Source organism: Tachypleus tridentatus, chromosome 7 (assembly GCF_004210375.1).
Source record: "Tachypleus tridentatus isolate NWPU-2018 chromosome 7, ASM421037v1, whole genome shotgun sequence".
Classification (NCBI taxonomy): domain Eukaryota; kingdom Metazoa; phylum Arthropoda; class Merostomata; order Xiphosura; family Limulidae; genus Tachypleus; species Tachypleus tridentatus.
Window position 1 is genome coordinate 170,897,060 of NC_134831.1, and position 20,699 is coordinate 170,917,758.

Sequence of the window (20,699 nt, forward strand, 5' to 3'; positions counted from 1 at the left end):
AGTATATATTTAGCAGATTCTTATGACGAGGTAACTATTTTGATTAATCTTTTCCTTTTCCGGTGATTTTTGAGCAGACCAGCGTACTGCATGGAGTTTGATGTTAAGTTCATGTTTATCGACTGATGGATTTCTTCCTAGTTGATTGAAGGCTCTATACCTCTTAAACATATAGAAAAGAGATTTGACATACTTCAGGGGTGTCACTTGAAACTTGCAAAACAGAGATCCATAGACAAGATAGGTAGATAAAGTAATCATGGGTTGCAGTCTGAAGAACAATTACAACCTGTTGTAAAAACTGGTCTTGGTAGAGTCAATTATCATCCCAGATTTAAAACTACCAACAACATCAATGATCTGTTGAAGCAAGAAGAGTAAATCCATCAAAGATTACATGATAAAACAATAAAATTCACCAGAGGAAATTTGTCAAGCTTGATGATGAGCATGATGTAAAACACATCCTGGTATCTTAGTGGCTGAGCTACAAGTATATGAGAGTAACCAAGTTAAAAGAGCAACTTAAGCCTAGTTAGTAAAATTTAGAGTTGAATCTTCATCACATCAAATGATTAAGGAAGTTACTGGAGTAAAAAGAAGACCACAAAATATTTTCTTCCAAAAATTCCCTTTTTCATGGCTTCTTTTAAAATCTTATTTCTTGGATTCCTCCTCTATATTATACAGGGTGTTCGGAAAGCCACTATGCACTTATATATTTATTAATAGATATGTTTCAATATAGAATACAGGAGGTAAATATGAATGACAATTATAAACAATGTTGAAAGTGACCCCCGTTGGCATCAGTACAGGCCTGGATCAGTTGCTGGATTGAAATAGACTGAATAAAATATGATTACAAAACTGCACAGTGACTTTCTGAACACCCTGTATAAAAGTTGGTAAAACAGTTTTTTTTTCGTTTTGTGATGAAATTATAAGATAGCAATTTATATTTATTCATAAAGTGTCAGAGTTTCAGAGTTGAATGTTGTTTTAGATTGTCAGAATTTAGTTTGATTTTTTAAATTCAGACTATGTGCATGGTTTGCCCTGTAGCAATAAAAAGTCTAATGTTACTTCAGAGCTCTCTGGAAATTAAACTTGGTAAAATGGGATACTCTGTAGAAAGATATAGTGCCATGTAATTAAGAATATTAATCAATTAAAGTTTTAAAACAACTACCCTAGATGAACCACAAACTGTTGTGGATTATATTTAAATAATACAAAAGAGTGTATATACACAGATAGTGAAGAAAGTATCTAATAAAATCAGCTTACGTGTCAAACAAATTCAATAGCCAGTTTAAGCACAGATCTATACTTAGAGGTTTATTTACTAAAGAGGCTGGTTCACTGGACATGCCCTCGTACATTGTTGTAAGGCATGTTATCATTTCAGTGATACTTATAAGTTTGTCATTCTGAGCTCGAAGGCCGTGCTGATCAAATGCATTGATGAGGTTGTTCAAATTCAGAAGATCCACTGAAAAGTAAGTACAGCACAAAAAAGTTGTATATCAACAAACACACTTGGGTAAATTCATTAGCCCTAGAATTCATTTTGAATATTGTAACAAAACTTAATTAACTGCAAAAGACAAGCTACATATAATAGAAATTGGTTGTGAGTTTCATTAAAAACAATCTCATTATGACAACAGCAATTGATAATTGAAATGATTAGAAACCTCAGTAAAACCAAAATTGTCAGTTTAAATTAAGACAATCTCAGAATGGTAAAAACGTATTTTAACTTTTAATATTTTCACTATGGTAGAATTGTAATAGATTATCCTTGAAGACTTGACTTGTTAAAGTTAAATAAAACCATTATAAACTTCCACTGAAGTTTTGATTTCAATATGTGTACTTACAACACAACTGTTTCTGTACAGTACGTAGCTTCATAGCAGTCCTATAGGCAGAGTACCTAACATTGTTGTATTCAGCTACATGAAAAATAATTAGACTTGTGAACATGCCTAGGAAAACAATACTCAAGAAATCATGTAGAAAATATTATTGTAAAAGTAATATTTTTTAAGTCTTAAAACAATAAATTAATATTAGAACTCTGGGTATTTTGGATAAGTGACTGGCATGTAGAAAAATATTTTAAAATATTTTATTTATTATAAAACACATCATTTGTGTTAGCACATTTAAATCATCCAAACAATTAAACTATTTAGACAATGATTTCAAAACGTTAAGTTTTCCAACTGGTACACAATAGTTGGAAAGCAGGAATTTATTTTACACACAAAATTATTCAAACACTTCTTGTTGAACCTTTCTTTGTCCAAGAATAACCTCAAATTTATATGACAATAACCTCATTAAACAATTCCTACAACTTGAATTTGAAAACATCATCGAAAATAAGCTTACAAAAAAAATCAAACAGCATATCTATATAAAAGTACTCCAATAAAGAATGACTTGTTGAAAGTGGAACTGTTTCTCCAAATTTTCACACTCAAACAGAATGTAAAAAACATACCCAATGACTCCATTAACTCTACCATTTTGGGATGGTCCCAGTGTGTTGTCTCACTTAGGTGGCTAGATGAAAGAGAAAAGCTGCTAACATAATGCTGTTCTTTTACTCCTTTTTTAAATATTGTTATACCTAAATGTTCACGTTAATTTTACAACAATCTCACTGGACTACAGTAATACCCATTCTTCTTAAATTATTCAAATTTGTATAGTTTTAACTGATCTAGGTGATACAACATACACCAGGATCAAGATTTTTGAAATATTGAATATTTTGTTAGTAAGAATAAGCTACTTACTTGATGTAATAAGGCACTTTATTTCCTGACACAGCTCGTTCCCATGGCTCCTCCACCGGAGCTGAAGTAATAATTTAACAGAGCATTAGTACCAATGTTACATATGATTTAACAGAGCATTAGTACCAATGTTACATATGATTTAACAGAGCATTAGTACCAATGTTACATATGATTTAACAGAGCATTAGTACCAATGTTACATATGATTTAACAGAGCATTAGTACCAATGTTACACATGATTTAACAGAGCATTAGTACCAATGTTACATATGATTTAACAGAGCATTAGTACCAATGTTACACATGATTTAACAGAGCATTAGTACCAATGTTACATATGATTTAACAGAGCATTAGTACCAATGTTACATATGATTTAACAGAGCATTAGTACCAATGTTACATATGAATTTCTTTTTCTTCTGAATATGTGACACATCACAAATAAATTATGAAAATGTTTTTCTTTCAACAACAACAGAAAGATCTGAACAAATGATGAGCACTTAACTTTTATATTTTAAGTCAAAGCATATGAAATAAACATGTTTTGGATATGAAAACCTAAGAAAAAAGGAATTTACAAAACAATATTTGTTTCTGTACTTATTACCAGTGATATCTAAATGTATCTTATAATTTCTATGTATGAACTTTACAATTAGTATTTAACAACAAAATAAATAAAGGGTTCTATAAATAATTAGTAATTGAAAATATATTTCCACAGCAAATAGAGAATTGTATTATGACTTTTCTACAACATTTATCTGAAGAATATCAAGTTCATCTCTCCTATTCATAACTAATATTGCATATTGTTCTGGTTATGTTTTCTTTGGTGTAATTGTACTTCTATTTCATTTAAATGGGAATAGTAACAAGAAATCTACAAATAAGTGAAGGGTTTGATATGAAAGGAGTATTTCCCAAAGTTACCATACTGAACTGTGAAAGTTTACTACTAGTTCTAGCTTCAGGGTTTTCTTTAGAATAACTAGCCATAAACTTTTGTACTTTTGGCCATTCTAACTGACCACGAAACTTGGTAAAATGATATGGCAAGTAATTAGTGAAATTTATTACAATTTTATATCTCAGAGTGGCTGGTATGGATATTAACATTTTTACTGATAAGGAGAGAACAACGTTTTGACCTTCATAGGTCATCCTATGATTACAATTTTGATGCTATTTTTTGTGTGTAATTGTTAGTCTTAGAATATTCATCTTCACATTTAACACTGAAAATAAGCATAAAAACATGCCTTAATCCTAGACATAAGTAAACTGGATTAAAACAAAGTATGATATTGAACATTCTTAAGTATTTTTTAATTAACTAGGGAGCCACACTTACAAGTGACTATTATAGCAGCTAAATATGTAAGCAAATAAAAAATGACAAAAATAACTGTCATCTAGCTCTTGTAGGGTGAATGGAGTCAAATCCTATAGTTAATTCCATTAGAACTTCTGCCCTAAGTCTTTGCTACTGACAGGTTAAATATCTAGACTTAGACTCTTGACTTATAGTTTTCAAAGTATACCATGTTTCTCTGGTTATCTTTTCTTCATAAATAATAAATATAATTACTGTGACTAAAATGTTACGAGTTACCATTCAGGAACTGCTGTGTTGTACTCTGATCTGTCAGAGCTGATTCCAATTGTTTACGCCTGTCTTCAATAGCCAAGAGCAAGAGGCGCCACCTGGTGTTTAGTTCTTCAAGCCGATTAAGATTAGCGTGAGAGAGTAGAACGTTACATCCTGTTATACGACCAGCTGCTTCGTTTACATCTTCTAAATATCGCTGTAACGGAGTGACTCTTTCTTTGAAATCCTACATTTGAAAACCGCAAATATAAACACCGTTATTCGATAAGGTGGATACTGTTTACCGAATGGTCTAGTCTAGATACTAACTTTTTAGTGATTTGAGTTGATTGAAGTTAACCACTTAGCACCACGATAAATTATCAGCCTCGTGCTCACCACTAATACTGAAATCCGATTTTTAGCGTCATTAGCTTTCTTACTGCTGAATCACTAAGGGGGGCTGGGGTGAAATTATTTGAAAAATGTAAAGGTGGGAAAGAACTGGGTTTTTAATTATATTTAAAATATGGAAGCACTAAGGGACAACTACTTTTTTTTAATTCCATAGTGGTTCAACGCTAAAATTCCAGGTTCGATTCTCTGCATTGGACAGACGCACATAGTCCAAGCAATAACAGTTAAAGTTTTAACTGTTTTACAGGGGTAAAGGACTAACACTGTTTTTGATTTTTTAAATTCAAAAGTCAAGTCGTATGAACTACAGAGTGCCAATTTCTGGAATCAACAGTGATACAAATACCTACCAAGACTAATTATAACCGACAACTTTTATTTTGTATAAGTGGGTTGTATTTACAAGTTTTCCTAACACTCTCACCCGTATTTCGTCTAAATGTCCTTGTATTTGGTCCAAGACAAATTCAGAAATTGGTGGCCATCTGGCTCTGGTTGCTTCGGCCGCTTGGAGGCGAGAGTTCATTTCTTCCATGGTACGTTGGAGTATCTGCATTTTCTGAATGATAACAGAGGGAAAAGAAATGTAATATACTTCTGTGTATGTTACAGAACCATTTGTTTGTCAGTCAGAAATCGAACAGAGATGGTTACAGATAACATGCTAATCGTCTAGCGTCGGATTGTGAAAACAGTGTTTGTTGCATTTCTCACAAAGGTACCAGAAGACTATCTACGTTAGCCATTCCTAATTTTGGAGTGACAGTCTAGAAAGAAAACACCTAGTGAAATGTCCACTCTTGGGCGATTTTTGTCAGACAAAATAGTGGAAGTTAATCGTTTTTTTTTATTTTATTTTGTGCAACGGAAAACGAGCCACAGCTTAAGTCCACAGACCAGTACGTTGACTATTCAGTCCAAATTGTAATGACTTATCGTCACATCGCTACATTTTCGTTTCATTTTCTCTTCTACATGTTGAATTGAATATTTTTCCTTATTAAACAAATAAACACGTAGAAAGGCACTCATACGAATATTTTCAGTGCACTCTTTTGACTTTTGCAATAAGTAACCTAGAAGCCCGGTATGGCCAGGTGGTTAAGGCACTCGACTCGTAATCCGATGGTCGCGGGTTCGAATCCCTGCCACACGACGTGGGGGCGTTATAATGTGACGGTCAATCCCACTATTCGTTGGTAAAAGAGTAGCTCAAGAGTTGGCGGTGGGTGGTGATGACTAGCTGCCTTCCCTCTAGTCTTACACTGCTAAATTAGGAATGGCGAACTCTCGTGTAGCTTTGCGCAAAATTCAAAACAAACCAAACCAAACCTAACAAAAATGTTACCTTAAACGGACTTATAAGAAAATTTGTAATTCTCAAAAGAATCATCGGAATTTGGTAACAATTAAAATAATAATTCGTCGAATACAAGCTACTTAATGTCATGCAAGATATGTTTTGATTATGAGACACTGTTTCCTACTTCAAATGGTTGAAGCTCGTGCATGTCCATAATTAATGTTGACTGAACTCAGGAAATGTGTAAAATCTAAAACAACCAATTAACAGGTCTCTTTTGCAGTCGGATATTTAACTCCTCCCACTATTTATTTGGTTTCATAACACGATTTGATGCATAATAAATAAGAAAGAACTCGAAGATTGAGCAAAAAATATATTACATTTTATTCGTAGTTTCGTTTTTTTTTTCTTTTTTTCACCTCATTTCCAGCAAGCTTTATTCGCCATTTTGTGTTAGGTTTACAAAACAATAAATTAACGTAAGATTCTCCTTAGAAGTATTAGACAGTCCACTTTGAAACTTAAAACAATTTGAAGTAATTTCTTTTGAGAACTGTACGTTTGAAACTTAACTGTTAATACATCATCCATCCACTTATGGCGCTGTTCAGAGTGAGCTAAAAGAGCGTTCCACTTATCCGAAAGCTTTTTCAACTCTCTCCGGATGCTTCGGGTAATTTCTCTTGCTTGTTCTTCTGCACTACGGTAACCCCTACTCTCGGTCTCATAGTCTTTAGCTGCAATATAAATAAATACAATATCCAACTACATCAACATTTGTAGAAATTTCGCTCTAACACGATCGCTGAATAAATGATAAATAGCCAGAAAACTGAATAAAATGCAACTTAATTTTTTTTCAAGCAATTTCTCCAGCCAGTATAATTATTCCCTCCGGTTTTTTTTTCTCCCCGTTGAGATAACTTGGGAAGAAAAAGTTCAAGAAATAAATAAAACACAGAATTGTTATAATAACTTGAAATTGTTTATTGTTTGAGTTATAGTTACTAGTCAACGAAAATTTTCTGAAGTTAGAAAATAGTTAACAGGTTCCATTTCTACATTTAAAAGTCTTAAAAAATAATAGTATTTTTACTGTGTTAGTGGTCTGTAACACATCAACCTGTCGTCTTTAATAACTTCATTAATACAATATATTAATTAATGTGATTAACTCGATTTTATTACGGTACTATTTTTTGCACTTGTAGTAGCCCTATGGTGGCTCAGTACTGGGAGTTTATAATGTTACAAGTATAGTTTTGATACCCGCAATGAGCAGAGTAGAGATAGCCCATTGTGCACCTTTCTGCTTCTGGGCAACAAATTCATATAGGATTGATTAGTCTTTTTTTATTTCAATTTTGATATTTTAAAAGAATCTAGAAACACGACAAACATAAATAGAAGAATTAAACAGATATGCAGTCCTAATACTATTATACTCTGATAGTCTTCCGTGTTGGTCAGAAGATAATCAGACACACAATTACAGACAACTCTTTGGACAGTTTTTTTGTTTGTTAGAAATTAAGCACAAAGCTACACAATGAACTACCTGTGCTCTGATTACCACGGATATCGAAACTCGGTTTTTAGCTGTGTGCCACTAGAAAGTCTCTTTAGAAGAAGGTACCTTCTGAATCGCTGGTGTCTGATAACGGTGGCTCCTTAGCAACATACTGTCTTCCCGTTAGGAGGCTATTCTCAATTACAGGACGCTTGTCGTCTAGCTGTCGACGGAACGCACGATGTTCATCTTGCTGTTTGAGAATGCTGGTGACGTCACCACCAAGAGCCGGTTGGGCGGCTAGCTCAGTTTCTTTCTTTATAACCCATTCGGTAAGTTCTCGTAGAGAAAGAAGTAATTGATTCCACTGTTCTGCACTGCTTTCGAGACGATTCCTGGATCGCACCACCAAGATGTATGGGTCAGTGTTAGAACATTATAAAAGACGCATATTCTTAATTACATTACACGTAGAACAATAACACCTAATTACAGTACTTCAAGGAAGTGACCCGAACGTTCAAATGTTTCTAATGACCGATTCCTTAGCCACTAAAAACAAAACAAAAACTTACTTTGCATCTGATTAAGAAAAGACGTTTATTGGGTCGGTTTTTTTTTCTTGTTTTACGATATCAATAATTGAAATTAATTTAATGAAAGTAACAATAAGTAAAAAATAATGTATAGCCTTAATCAAGCTGTGAGGTCTTTAGCGCTAACTGCGAATGTCCTAAGTAGTTCTTGGTTATTTGAGAAAGGCAGTTTGAGAAATATTACACATAGCAACAACGACCTACATTGCTCTTGGTTACCTGAGAGAGGCAGTTTTCAGACGTAAGACGTTCCAACGCTGGTTCATTTCCTCCAGTTTTCGTCTCAACAGAAGCGCATCATCTTGACTTTCCAAGCTCTGAAGAAGTTGACCACTTCGCTCGTTCAGGGTCAAGTGAAGGTCACGCTGGCTATCGATTTCCCTTTGAAGCTCCTAGTCAGACAGCAACAGTGGTCAAGGAGCAGGTCTCTAAAATTTAACTTAGAGTTGGGTTTGACAATCATATTTTTTCTGGTAAATGTCATGAGAACTGCATACCACAGTCAAAAGTTCAAAATTGGATTCTTATTTTTAATAAAAATGTTTTACATCTATTATAGATTAAGATAGAATGGTTTGCAGATAGTAACAGAAATGTTATTTTGGTCCTTTGTTGACTTGAATTTTTCCCGTATCAAGGTCAAAATGTTTAAATCGATTACCGCTGGTTTTAATCAAAATCAAAATAAAGTTAATTTATTTTATAAAACAGATTTATTAAAATGAAATAAGCAACAAATACACTAAAAATCTTACCAATTGGTGAGAAAAACACCCATAATTTTTCAAAAGGGAAAAAAATTATTGTAATTTTTCTAACTTGACTAATAAATGAATCAAAAGTATTAGACTCCACGCACAAAATACATAGATGGGTAAAGTACAGTTTCATGAAGTTCAAACTTCTCTGTACCTGTAAAGTAATCGTACTAAGTTTTATTATTTACAAAAATTAAAACTGGCGACTTCTTATCAAAACAGGTCAGATGTAAAAGGAATCAAGAGAGGATAAAGCCACCCCCCTTCTTCCCTGGTGGGACAGCTGTAAATCTTCGGATTTACAACGCTAAAATTAGTGGTTCTATTCTCCTCAGTGAACACAGCAGATAGCCCAATGTGACTCTGCTACAAGAGAACACACAGACAGGACAGAGAGGTCAGTCACATAAAAGGTCAAATCCTGTAAAGATGTCATGTAAATCAAACAAGAACAAATGAAGGAAATGAGTTCTTTTTATAGACATTGCTTCATTTTGATATCTTACCTTTACAGACCTGACATTTACATTGGATCTTTTTGTACACAGAAAAGGTTTTGTTCAGATGCTTGTGAAAGTAACCGTGAGAAACTATTTTTTATTTACTGTTTCGGGATAATCGATATGAAACATACCAAAGTCAGCCGGCTAACAGTTAAGGCCGGTCAAAACATAAAAAAAGGTCAATATATCTATCAACCAATAGGTAAATCTTTATCAGTAACCATAACAACATACTACAACCAGTGTTAACCAAACAGTCTCTTTAGTTAATACAAGTCAATACATGTATCTAAGCAGCATAGAAACATTTAGTACCCATAACGACAAGTGTTCACTAAACAGTGATGTCGAGAAACCCACTTGTTGAGAAATTTATATGCAAAAACGGCTCGTTTGGGTTGAGAAAATATTTTACATAGAAGAGCGAACAACTTCTATGTAAAAAAAATATTTTCTCAACCCAAACGAGCCGTTTTTGCATATAAATGTTCACTAAACAGTCTATATATGGATCCAAGCAACACAGAAACATATATCAGTCATTTGTTTCGGCAAAATTAATATCACCTCTTCAATTTTCGTGGTTTATCACATACTGTGGATAGGAACTTATATATATATACATATACATTACAATTGAAATACATTATAACGCAAATAGACAAGTGAAATGTACTGAATAAGTAATGGTAACACAGACCAGTGAAATAAATTATACACTTAACTCTAACAGACAGTTGAAATACACTATAAATACAAACAGAACAGTGACGTACATCAAAGTTAATTCCACCAGACAAGTGCAGTAAAATGAGGTAACTAAAAGAGACTACTGAAGTACTCTACACAAATGTAATGAAAACTGATAAATTAATATTAAAATATGAACTGCAGTTTAGCATTAACATTCAAACAATCTCAAACAAGTCATATACCAGTTTTCATCCATGTATAATACGTATATAGAAGGTTTGGTACGTTATACTAAAATGAATTTGATGCCTCACCGTGTTGTAAGAGTACATGTTGTCACGCCTGGTCATGCTCTGTATGAAGTCAGTGCATCTTGATTATAGTCCTGCAACACAGTTCCCATTGCAACGTTCTGTCATAAGGTTGTTATGTCAAAATCACACCACTTCTCCCTGCTAGCTTTCAATAATGCATCAAGTGCGTGAAGATGGATTACTGAACGGTCTGATTACACAGATATCCATAAGAGCAGCATTCAGCGTCATGACTGGTTTGTCTTGATATGAAAAAGCACGTATGTACCCGTTTAATTCTACAACTACTCGAAGTACGCAATAGTTAAATGGATATGCCGTAGAAGCAACGTGTGTTGCTTTTCCAGACAAGAGATCCTTATTAGGTATGTTGTGTACTGATGGTTGAAACACGTAAACGGCTTTTTCCACTACCCTTTGTACTTATGGATTCTTATCTGTTACAAGATAGCATTTTCTGGCCACTGTAGGGAAGGGGTTCGATTTGTTGCAAGTCTCTTTTGAGATGAAAATGGTTCCCTAAGATGATCCATATCCATTGGTTTTCAAATACTACTAGGTATAAAGGATATAACGGTTTTATATATTATTAATCCCCAAGCTGAAAACATCTTTATGAATAAATTGCTTCGGAAAGGGCTGCTACACACCATTTCGACCTTCTGCATAATGTCATAAATGACAAAATGTAATTCTGATACATTCTATTCTTCCGCAACGCTATGATGTCTGGTTTTCACGTGACTTGTTGATTCGCACATTCAAAGATGTTTTTAACAAATAAATTTAACAGTAATTTGTTGATTAGCAATTACAAATTCTAAATGTTAATTTATATTGTTAAAAAGATTATCTTGAACTCATCCTAATTTATCGTTATTGGTTGTTTACGTAAATTTAACAATTGAAACATCTAACATGATTAATCATTCAACAACTAAATTTCCAAATATATTTAGATATACAATTAAAAGGAGTCTAATGTTAAAACAATTACACAAAAAATAACTTATTAAGAAGAGTGGCCAGCCGTAAAAAAAGAATTTACATGTTTTGATGCTTCAAGATGGTGGCCTAAGACCATGAGTTAAACTATGGATTTAATTTATTTATTTGTTTTGGGGAAATTTTTGATGAACCTTCATCAGTACACGTTAAAATGTCCACCTTTCAGTACACCATGGGTCCATACAACTCCTGCATAAATTTAATAATCATGATGTTGAAGCTGTGATTTAGATGTTGAAAAGTTAACATACTGGGTTCTCATACCGTTGTGCAGATAAACTGTAAGAAAGGCTGTGTAACATAAGTATATAATATGTGACTTATTATCACAAAATATGAAACTTACTTATATCCATTTTCTCATATTTAGACGAAAAATTGTCATAATTGACATATTTCGATAATATAGGGCCACTTCTTCTCTAACTGGCATCTAACAATAAAATACTGAACGAAGAAACATATTTCTCGAATATGTAACAAAAAACGTAAAATTGTACGAAAATGTGCTTGGAATCTGAATGGACCCAAGGGGGTCGAACTACATGAAATTTTGCTTCAGAACTAAACTAATGCCAAATTTTGGACAACATGTAAGCAAAACTTATTCTGAGTAAAAATAAAGTGTTTCTCATATCTTTCACTAGTCATTTTACAAACACACCGTACACTGGGTGTACAGTGATCAGCGCACACATGGTTTCCACATGCTGTACAGGTTTGACGAACTTTCCTGTTCGCGATTCTTGGGCAAAGATAACATCGTTTTTTGTTGCTGGAACACCTTGAATATCAAGCTGTCTTGTGTCAAGCAATTCTAGGTTTGACGCCTTTCTGCATTTCACGGGGATTCTGGAGACGTCTCTGAAGTACGTTGTGCGAGTGAGTTCATACATACAATGCCTGATGAAGACACAGAGCTCCAAATCTGTATATTATTTGGAATCCGCACGAACCTCATGCAACTTTGTACTCACAAAAATTATTCGACTACAAAACATTGAGTTTTATTAATTTGTGTCACAGGATGATAATGCAACAATTACATAAAAATATAACTGGTCAATGGAAAAATATTAACAAATACTTATGAAAAGTTACATGAGGACATATGTCCCTAATTCTGAACTGATATTCAACAGCACTATCCACTCTTTAGTTGTTCTTGTTCGACCAAACAGTGGGATTTAACTGTCTTTTTGATGACGTATAAACAGCTCCAGAATGGGGAGCTCGTTTTTTTTTGGCAAACGGACACGAACATTGAACCTTAGGATTCAAAGATGGAACTGTCATCTTCAGACTCTGTTGGGACATTTGCACCTTTTAATGAATATATCAAGTACTTCTCCCGTATAGTGAAGACTACAGCTCCCTCTGGTTTACATATTTGATACACATCACAAAAGGGACGACAGACCAAAAACTGGGCAAAAAGCTACTTCAATGATGAAAGTAGACTTGAAATGTTCTTGCCGACCAACTGCTTTATCTCGGGATACAGAGAAGTGAATAACGTTTTACCTTATCGTTCTTGACGTCAGTATTAGGTTTAAAGATCACGTACCTTTTTTATATCTACGTAGGTGTGTGTATGTGTGTGTGATATAATGCAACCAATTACCTACATCATTGTAAAGGGACGAGAGAGCGTATTGAAGAATAACAGTCATATCCAAGCGTTGCTCGTAAGACGAAGATTATCTGGAGAAGACTGAGTTAATTCTATAAGGTTTAAGTTTTTATTATAATAAAAAATAAATTAAATATAAACGTGGTTTTGTTTTCATGATGTAAAAATGCTTGAGTTGTAACTGGACATTATTTAAGGGTTAATGTTCGTTTGTTTGAAGTTAAGCACAAAGCTACATAACATGCTATCTGTACTTGGTATCGAAAAAACCAGGTTACAAATTACACCAGGTACACACCACAGCCGGATTGATATTCGTCCTAAAACTTAAACGAAAGTAAACCAAGCAATGTCTCTACATAGCAGAAGCGATTAAAATAAACCAAACAAAGTTACTACACACCAGAAGGGATGAAAGTAAACTAAACAATGTTACTACACACCAGAAGCGATTAAAGTGAACCAAACAATGTTACTACACACCAGAAGGGATGAAACTAAACCCAACAATGTTACTACACATCAGAAGGGATGAAAGTAAATCAAACAATGTTACTACACACCAGAAGGGATTAAAGTAAGCAATACAACGTGACTATACATCAGAAAGTATGAAAGTAAACAATACAACGTGACTACACATCAGAAAGTATGAAAGTAAACAATACAACGTTACTACACATAGAGTGGATGATATATCAAACGATATCAACAATATTCTAGCTTACTCTAGTTTGTTGTTGCACAAAACAAAATCAATAAATCCTATGGAGTTAAACGACGTCAACAAAGTATTGACACGTAAGTATAACATAAGATCAAAAACTGTTAACGCCTTAGATGACTTATATAGTGTTATTCTAAAACGATTTAAAACATCCACACACACACACACACACACACACACAAACTAAAACATGGTTTTAAACCGTAAAACCCAACGCTATACTTATCATATAAAAAATTTCTATCTTGCATATGAGTTGGCGGTGAGTGGTAATGACTAGCTGCCTTCCCTCTAGTCTTACACTGCAAAATTAGGGACGGTTAGCACAGACAGCCTTCGAGTAGCTTTGCGCGAAATTCAAAAACAAACAAATTACAGGCCAATAATTTATAATGCTATATTTAAGTTTCATGTATAATCTGGCTATATCCCTACAAGTGATGTTTGCTGAAATTATATGATTCCCATCCAGGCGAGCACATTCACTGCTGACAAAAGGTAGGGTTACCACATTTTTTTGGTTTATCTTCCATTCAGTAACTCACAATCGTAAGGTGAAATCAACATCACAGGTTCAACTTTCTGTGTACTAGTAAAGTAAAAAACGACTTGTTCAATTCCAAGTTTCTTTTATTTATGACGAATGCCAGCTGTAATCGGAAGCATTATTTTTCTAAAAACGATCCGCCAACCGAAACCGAATGAATATACATCCTCCTTGTCACTTTAATTCCAGACTCCACGTCTTGTGCAGATCTCTGGTGTTGTTTTTAGCCCACATCTACGTCACTGTACAGCTCCTTTCTGTTTTTTACAGAGCAATCAATGCCTATTATAAAAACAAACACCAAGCCACATGCCTTCTGCAGTGAGGTTAGCGTCTCTTAGATAAATATTGCCATGATTATAAACACACCATAAGGTTCCTTTTCTTAAAGTGTAATTAAACCTAATTATTCATCGCAATTAAAGAAAGGCTACGCAGAAACTGTAAAACTCTTGGTTCACAGCATTCTCATTCTGTGGATACAAATATCTGCTAATAATCACCTACTTTATTCTATAGATAAATAAACTAATAATCCTCTTATTATATTGTATATACCCATTAAAATCAAATTAACTGTTTACAGATAAACGGAAGATATATTAAGAGAATTTAAACACGTTGTAAGATCACTTTAGAGGATTCATAACAATTTAATATAATGATGAATTATAACCAAGAATGTTGTATATTATGTTTCAAATTTTAATAACTTGAATTACCTTTTCCATTTCCATCAGCAGGAAACGATTACAGAAACTAAAGTGGATCATATCATCCAATTAGATGGACTAATCGAATGATAGGCAAGTGTAATATTCAATCACATGGACTAATCGAAGGATGAACAAGTGTGACACTATTCGTAAGAAGTTACTTGATCACCTGTTAATACTAATTTCTTACCCATAATTCCGTTCGCTTCTTATCTTATTTTGATGTAGACATTTAATTACAGCAAACAAAATTTTACCTTTTTTTTCGGGAGAGAGATGGGTGGGAGTAAATAAAAAATTTGTTAGCCTATGGCTAACGTTATTACCTCTACAGAAACTAATATTAAAACCAATTATAAAACGTCCCGTTTGTTAGAGTTCGCTTCTGTCAAAATTCCAATTTTACAGACAAATCATTCATCTCGCTTCCAGCACGTAGTTAAAAACAATTTTGGTTATTTTTTAAAACTCTTCCGAAACTAGCGAAGCAAACTGCCAATTTAAGCCACTAAACCTTATACTCTGCTTTAAAATGTAGAACAGATTATTCAATAAGATATCACTAAAATAATTTTCATCTGTTTAAAGTACCACACAAACTCACAGTCTTCTGAAGAGAAAGACCAAGATAACAGCTTTTCTGCTAACCCTCATTTATTTCATGCCTTCCGAATTGTGGATGGGTGCTCAAGACAAGAAGAGGTCAAGTTTCGTGCCGTGACGACAACAAGCCGCAGCTGACATTAGAGAATGAAACTGGCCATCTGTCATTCCAGTTTAATCTCTTCACATTTCCCTATTTCACTAAGTTATCTTGAGAACAAGTGTTCTTTCTTTCTAAAAGTTCGACATCAGTTTAAGTACTTACTTTAAGTACAGGAAACAGAAACAGTTCAAACTTTCCATACACGAGGCCACTTATTTCCCTTCTGTATTTACTAAAGCCAGGATTTTCAAAGCAATTCTAGACATTATATTCGTAGCAAATATAAACTGTTCCTAACTTTGAACTACTGGCAAGAGAGATCAGCTGTAACCTATCACTCTAGAAATGCGGAGAATATTTTGTGGTATCCCACCCATTCGAAGCCGGATTACTACTTTCGTAACCCAAGGCTCCACCACAGGACTAACCTACGCATCAATGCTTAACTGAAGCTATTGTGGATAAGAACACTGAACACTGTTTTAACAGCTGCAATGGATAGATAACACATGTTCGGAGAAACGTAAAAGAGACTGGGGGTATAAATAAACCTGAAGCCATTCGATATAATCATCTGAACTAACCTTTTTAAAAAAATATATATATGTATAACAGTAAGTTTGCAGTCGTTATGTGTCTCTGAGATTCCTGGTAAACCATTATAATAAAAAATTATAACTTAGTTTGATTTGCCACAGAAATTATTATGAACCTGAAGTTGACTAAAACAATAAAAACTTGTGAAAACAAATCAGTCAAAACTAATTGCAGCGTTTTGTTAATAAAAGTGAACGTAAAGTACTGAAGCTAGTTTTGACAATTTTGTTTTTCTGTTGTCAATATTATGACCATTAATTAAGGTATTCTTCATCCAGTTTGGAAACTGTATAAACCTGTTACTAATTTCTGTAGTTCTGCATACACAGATCAATTATTTTTATTACCCCTCACCCTAATGTGTTCTGGCCATCCTTTGACACGTTGCATTTCTTCTCGCGGACCATACTTCTCGGATTCCGATTCCAGAATCTCGAACGTGGATTCAGCTTCTGAAAGCCATGCAAGAAATCTGTCCAGAGCTTTGTCCAGTTGTTGTAGAGAGTTAAGGGCTCTCTGCAGAGCTTTACTTCTCGCCTGGATACTGATAATTACACTCAAACGTTACTACTAAATCTACTTAAACTTTATTGTTTAATACACCCACACGTTACTGCTAAATAAACTTAGACTTTATTCTTTAATACACTCAAATGTTACTGCTAAATACATTTAAACTTTATTCTTTAATACACTCAAACGTCACTGCTAAATACACTTGAACTTCATTCTTTAAAAATTTCAAATGTTACTGCTGAATACACTTAAACTTTATTCTTTAATACACTCAAACGTCACTGCTAAATACATTTAAACTTTATTCTTTAATACACTCAAATGTTACTGCTGAATACACCTAAACTTTATAGTATAATACACTCAAAAGTTACTGCTAAATACACTTAAACTTTATTCTTTAATACACTCAAATGTTACTGCTGAATACACTTGAACTTTATAGTATAATACACTCAAATATTACTGCTGAATACACTTGTACTTTATAGTATAATACACTCAAACGTTACTGAATACACTTGAACTTCATTGTTTAATATACTCAAATGTTACTGCTAAATACCCTCAAAGGTTCATTTAATCAAATCCTAACTTAGTACAGTAATTGCTAAAATACTACTATCTTTTAAAATTCGTTTAGAACAAAAAATAAGAATTTATTGCGAATTAGGGTTAATTAGAATTATATTTGAGCAACTAACTGAGTTCATTCTACAGTGGCCAGGTGGTGAGGGCGCTCAACAAGCAATCTGAGTGTCATGGATTCGAATCCCCATCACATCCAAACATACTCGCCCTTTCAGCCGTGGATACGTTATAATGTGACAGTTAATCACACTGTTCTTTGGTAAAAGAGAATCCCAAGAGTTAGCGGTGGGTGGTGATGACTTATACTGTTAAATTAGAGACGTCTAACACAGATAGCCCTCGTATATCCTTGCGCGAAATTAAGAAAAATAAAGAATATTTCACCGTATTATCAATAAAAATATATCTTTTTGTTGCAATTTTTAGAAAATTTGGTTTCGTTTTTAATCACAAAATTCTGAATAAATTAACTACAGATTCTTATGAGCTCGGAACTTCCACAGGAAGAGTAAATACTGTGTTCTAAACAATTCATTTATTGTAATAATAGTTGGCCTTCCTCACTCCTACATCTTTTCTCAACATCATAAACTTTAACACTTTTTACAAGAGATTACATGATTTGTACGAAAATTAAGTGGACCCGTGATTTATTGCTTTTATAAACTGGATTTCGTTGTTTATTTAGTCAGTAACTAATAAACCACCGTTCTCAAAGTACAATCTGTCGAGAGGTTAATATTTTGATTTTGTGCTCGACAAGCATGTTCGTCGACCAATTTCAACATTACTCAACAATGGTTCTAATTATTTTCTCCTTCTATGATGTGTTCTTGAATTTGTTAAACACATCCAAACGATAAACTAGCTTAAGGCCTATATCACACTAGACGCAGCGCCTCAGCGATGAGCCTGAAATCTTATAACGCTAAAAATTTGGTTTCGATACTTCTGATTAGCACGACACAGATAATCCATTATGTAACTCTGTGCTTAACAGCACACAAATCAACATAATAGACTATTCATAACTTAATGAATTAACATATGTATTTCTGAATTTTTAAAAATAAATTGAAGGCGTAAAAGATTTTCATGAAGAAAACACGGCTATAAATATTGGAAAACAAATTAAATAATTTGTCGCTTATTCCACCAACAGTGAAAACACAGGTCAAATCACCCTGATTTTAAACAACCAACAGACATCTTTCAAAGTGCCTGTTTCAATCAATTCTATAAGAAACAACTATCAATCTGGTCTTCAATGTTGTTGTTTTGAAGTATGCACAAAGCTACACAATGGGCTATCTGTGCTTTGCCCACCACGGGTATCGAAACCCGATTTTTAGCGTTGTAAGTCTTCAGACATACCGCTGAGCCACTGTAGGGGCAGGTCTTGAACGACGTATTAGTATTTTATTTTATATGTGTTATTAATGTTTTAATAATATTCTTTATTTTACCTTTCTTGTTTCACTATGTTTATTTTACAGACTATCTTTTCACGTTGTTTTCTCCTGTATCATCAGGTTTAAATATATATTAACTAATACATCATATTCCTATCTGCTTTATGGAAAAAGTCTATTCCGAAACGTTCGACGAATCCTGTAAAATATACGAGGTCTGTTCAAAAAATACGCGGACTGTTTGAATTGCGTGGCTCCAGTTGGTTCCAGGGAATCCGCTTGGTGTCGCTAGGTTCGCACAGATCAGCTGATTACGACGCCATTTCCCGATTGCAGATATCTTCATTTGTGTATTAGCTACGCGGTTTTAAGTGAAGTGCGACTTTTTCGTTTGGCGGATTTCAGAATGAATGACCTGAAGGAGCAACGACTTGCTGTGAAATTTTGTGTTAAACTTGGAAAATCTGCGACTGAAACTTTTGCTATGCTTAACACGGCTTACGGTGATGTTGCTATGAAGCGTACGGCATATTTCAAGTGGCATGAACGTTTTAAGGATGGTCGACAGTCCATTGAAGCTGATGAGCGTCCTGGACGTCCTTCCACCTCAACTGACGACCCACACGTCGACAAAATCAACACCTGGTGTGGGCAAATCGACGTCTGACTGTCAGGGAGCTTGCTGAAGAGTGTGGGATATCAGTTGGGTGTTGTTACGAGATTTTGACCAAAAAATTGAAGATGCACCGCGTTGCTGCGAAATTTGTGCCTCAGAACTCGTGCGTTTTTGGCCAAACACTCGATCACTGTTCTTCCCCACCCCTCCTACTCACCTGACCTTGCTCCTTGCGATTTTTCTTGTTCCCCAAACTCAAAAGACCCTTGAAAGGAAGAAGATTTGAGACGATTCCCGAGATTAAGGCAAATGCGACGAAGGAGCTGGAGGACATTACAAAAGAAGTGTACCAGGACTGTCTCAACAAGTGGAAACACCGTTGGGATAAGTGTGTGCGTTGGGGAGGAGAGTACTTTGAAGGGGTCCCAAACCTGTAACTTCTAAATAAAGTACATTTGGTTTTATGACGTCAGTCTGCGTATTTTTTGAACATCCCTCGTAAAATACCATGTTTTCTTCTCGATTAATTTGTTCCCACTAGAGGGCGCTGTTACATATTTTTAAAATCGGTTCACAGCGATCTCTCTGTTTTTCCAATGTAAGTTCAATTAGTCTCGACTAAATAAACAGTAGTAGCGTGCCATTATTAATGTGTTTTGTTTGCTTTAAAAATCATTTTAAAGCACTAGATTTAACTACTTATACTATTTATAATTTACTTTATGTCTCCGTTGACGAGCCTCTGATCATAATAAAACTGGCACAGTTTTATGCCAGTGTTACACATAGTAAACACTATGACATTAGCCTAAATACTAGTTTAAGACCATGCCAAAAAAGAAGTCCTAAAAAAGGTAGGAAATGCCCAACAAGAGGTCTCAGTAGTGAGTTGCACGGTCGTCATTGCGAATAACTGCAAACATTCGCTTTGGCATGGTCGATATAAGTGTTTGCAGAAGGCTGGCTGGAATGTTATTCCAAGTGGTGAAGATGGCTTCACGAAGATCATGCACTGTTTGGAATTGACGTCCATTTCTATAGACTTCCCTTGCCATCCACCCCCAAACATTTTCAGTGGGGTTCAGTACGGGCGAAAACGCTGGATGGTCCAAAAGAATC

The 20,699-nt window shown here is 34.3% G+C and overlaps 1 protein-coding gene across 3 annotated transcripts in view; it reads right to left on the reverse strand.

The window, feature by feature from the left end:
- LOC143257213 (dystrophin-like) overlaps nt 1-20,699 on the reverse strand; it is a 92,965-nt gene that overhangs the window by 32,483 nt on the left and 39,783 nt on the right. For 2 of the 3 annotated variants that reach the window (XM_076515601.1, XM_076515604.1), the window contains exons 6-15: nt 16,800-16,989; nt 8,463-8,635; nt 7,774-8,042; nt 6,711-6,874; nt 5,256-5,390; nt 4,439-4,661; nt 2,814-2,874; nt 2,516-2,595; nt 1,887-1,961; nt 1,291-1,495 (exon numbers count right to left, since the gene is read on the reverse strand). In XM_076515601.1, coding sequence (XP_076371716.1) covers nt 1,291-1,495; nt 1,887-1,961; nt 2,516-2,595; nt 2,814-2,874; nt 4,439-4,661; nt 5,256-5,390; nt 6,711-6,874; nt 7,774-8,042; nt 8,463-8,635; nt 16,800-16,989 — 1,575 coding nt within the window. The remainder of the gene's footprint in view (nt 1-1,290; nt 1,496-1,886; nt 1,962-2,515; nt 2,596-2,813; nt 2,875-4,438; nt 4,662-5,255; nt 5,391-6,710; nt 6,875-7,773; nt 8,043-8,462; nt 8,636-16,799; nt 16,990-20,699) is intronic. The other variant, XM_076515603.1, reaches the window with a different exon arrangement.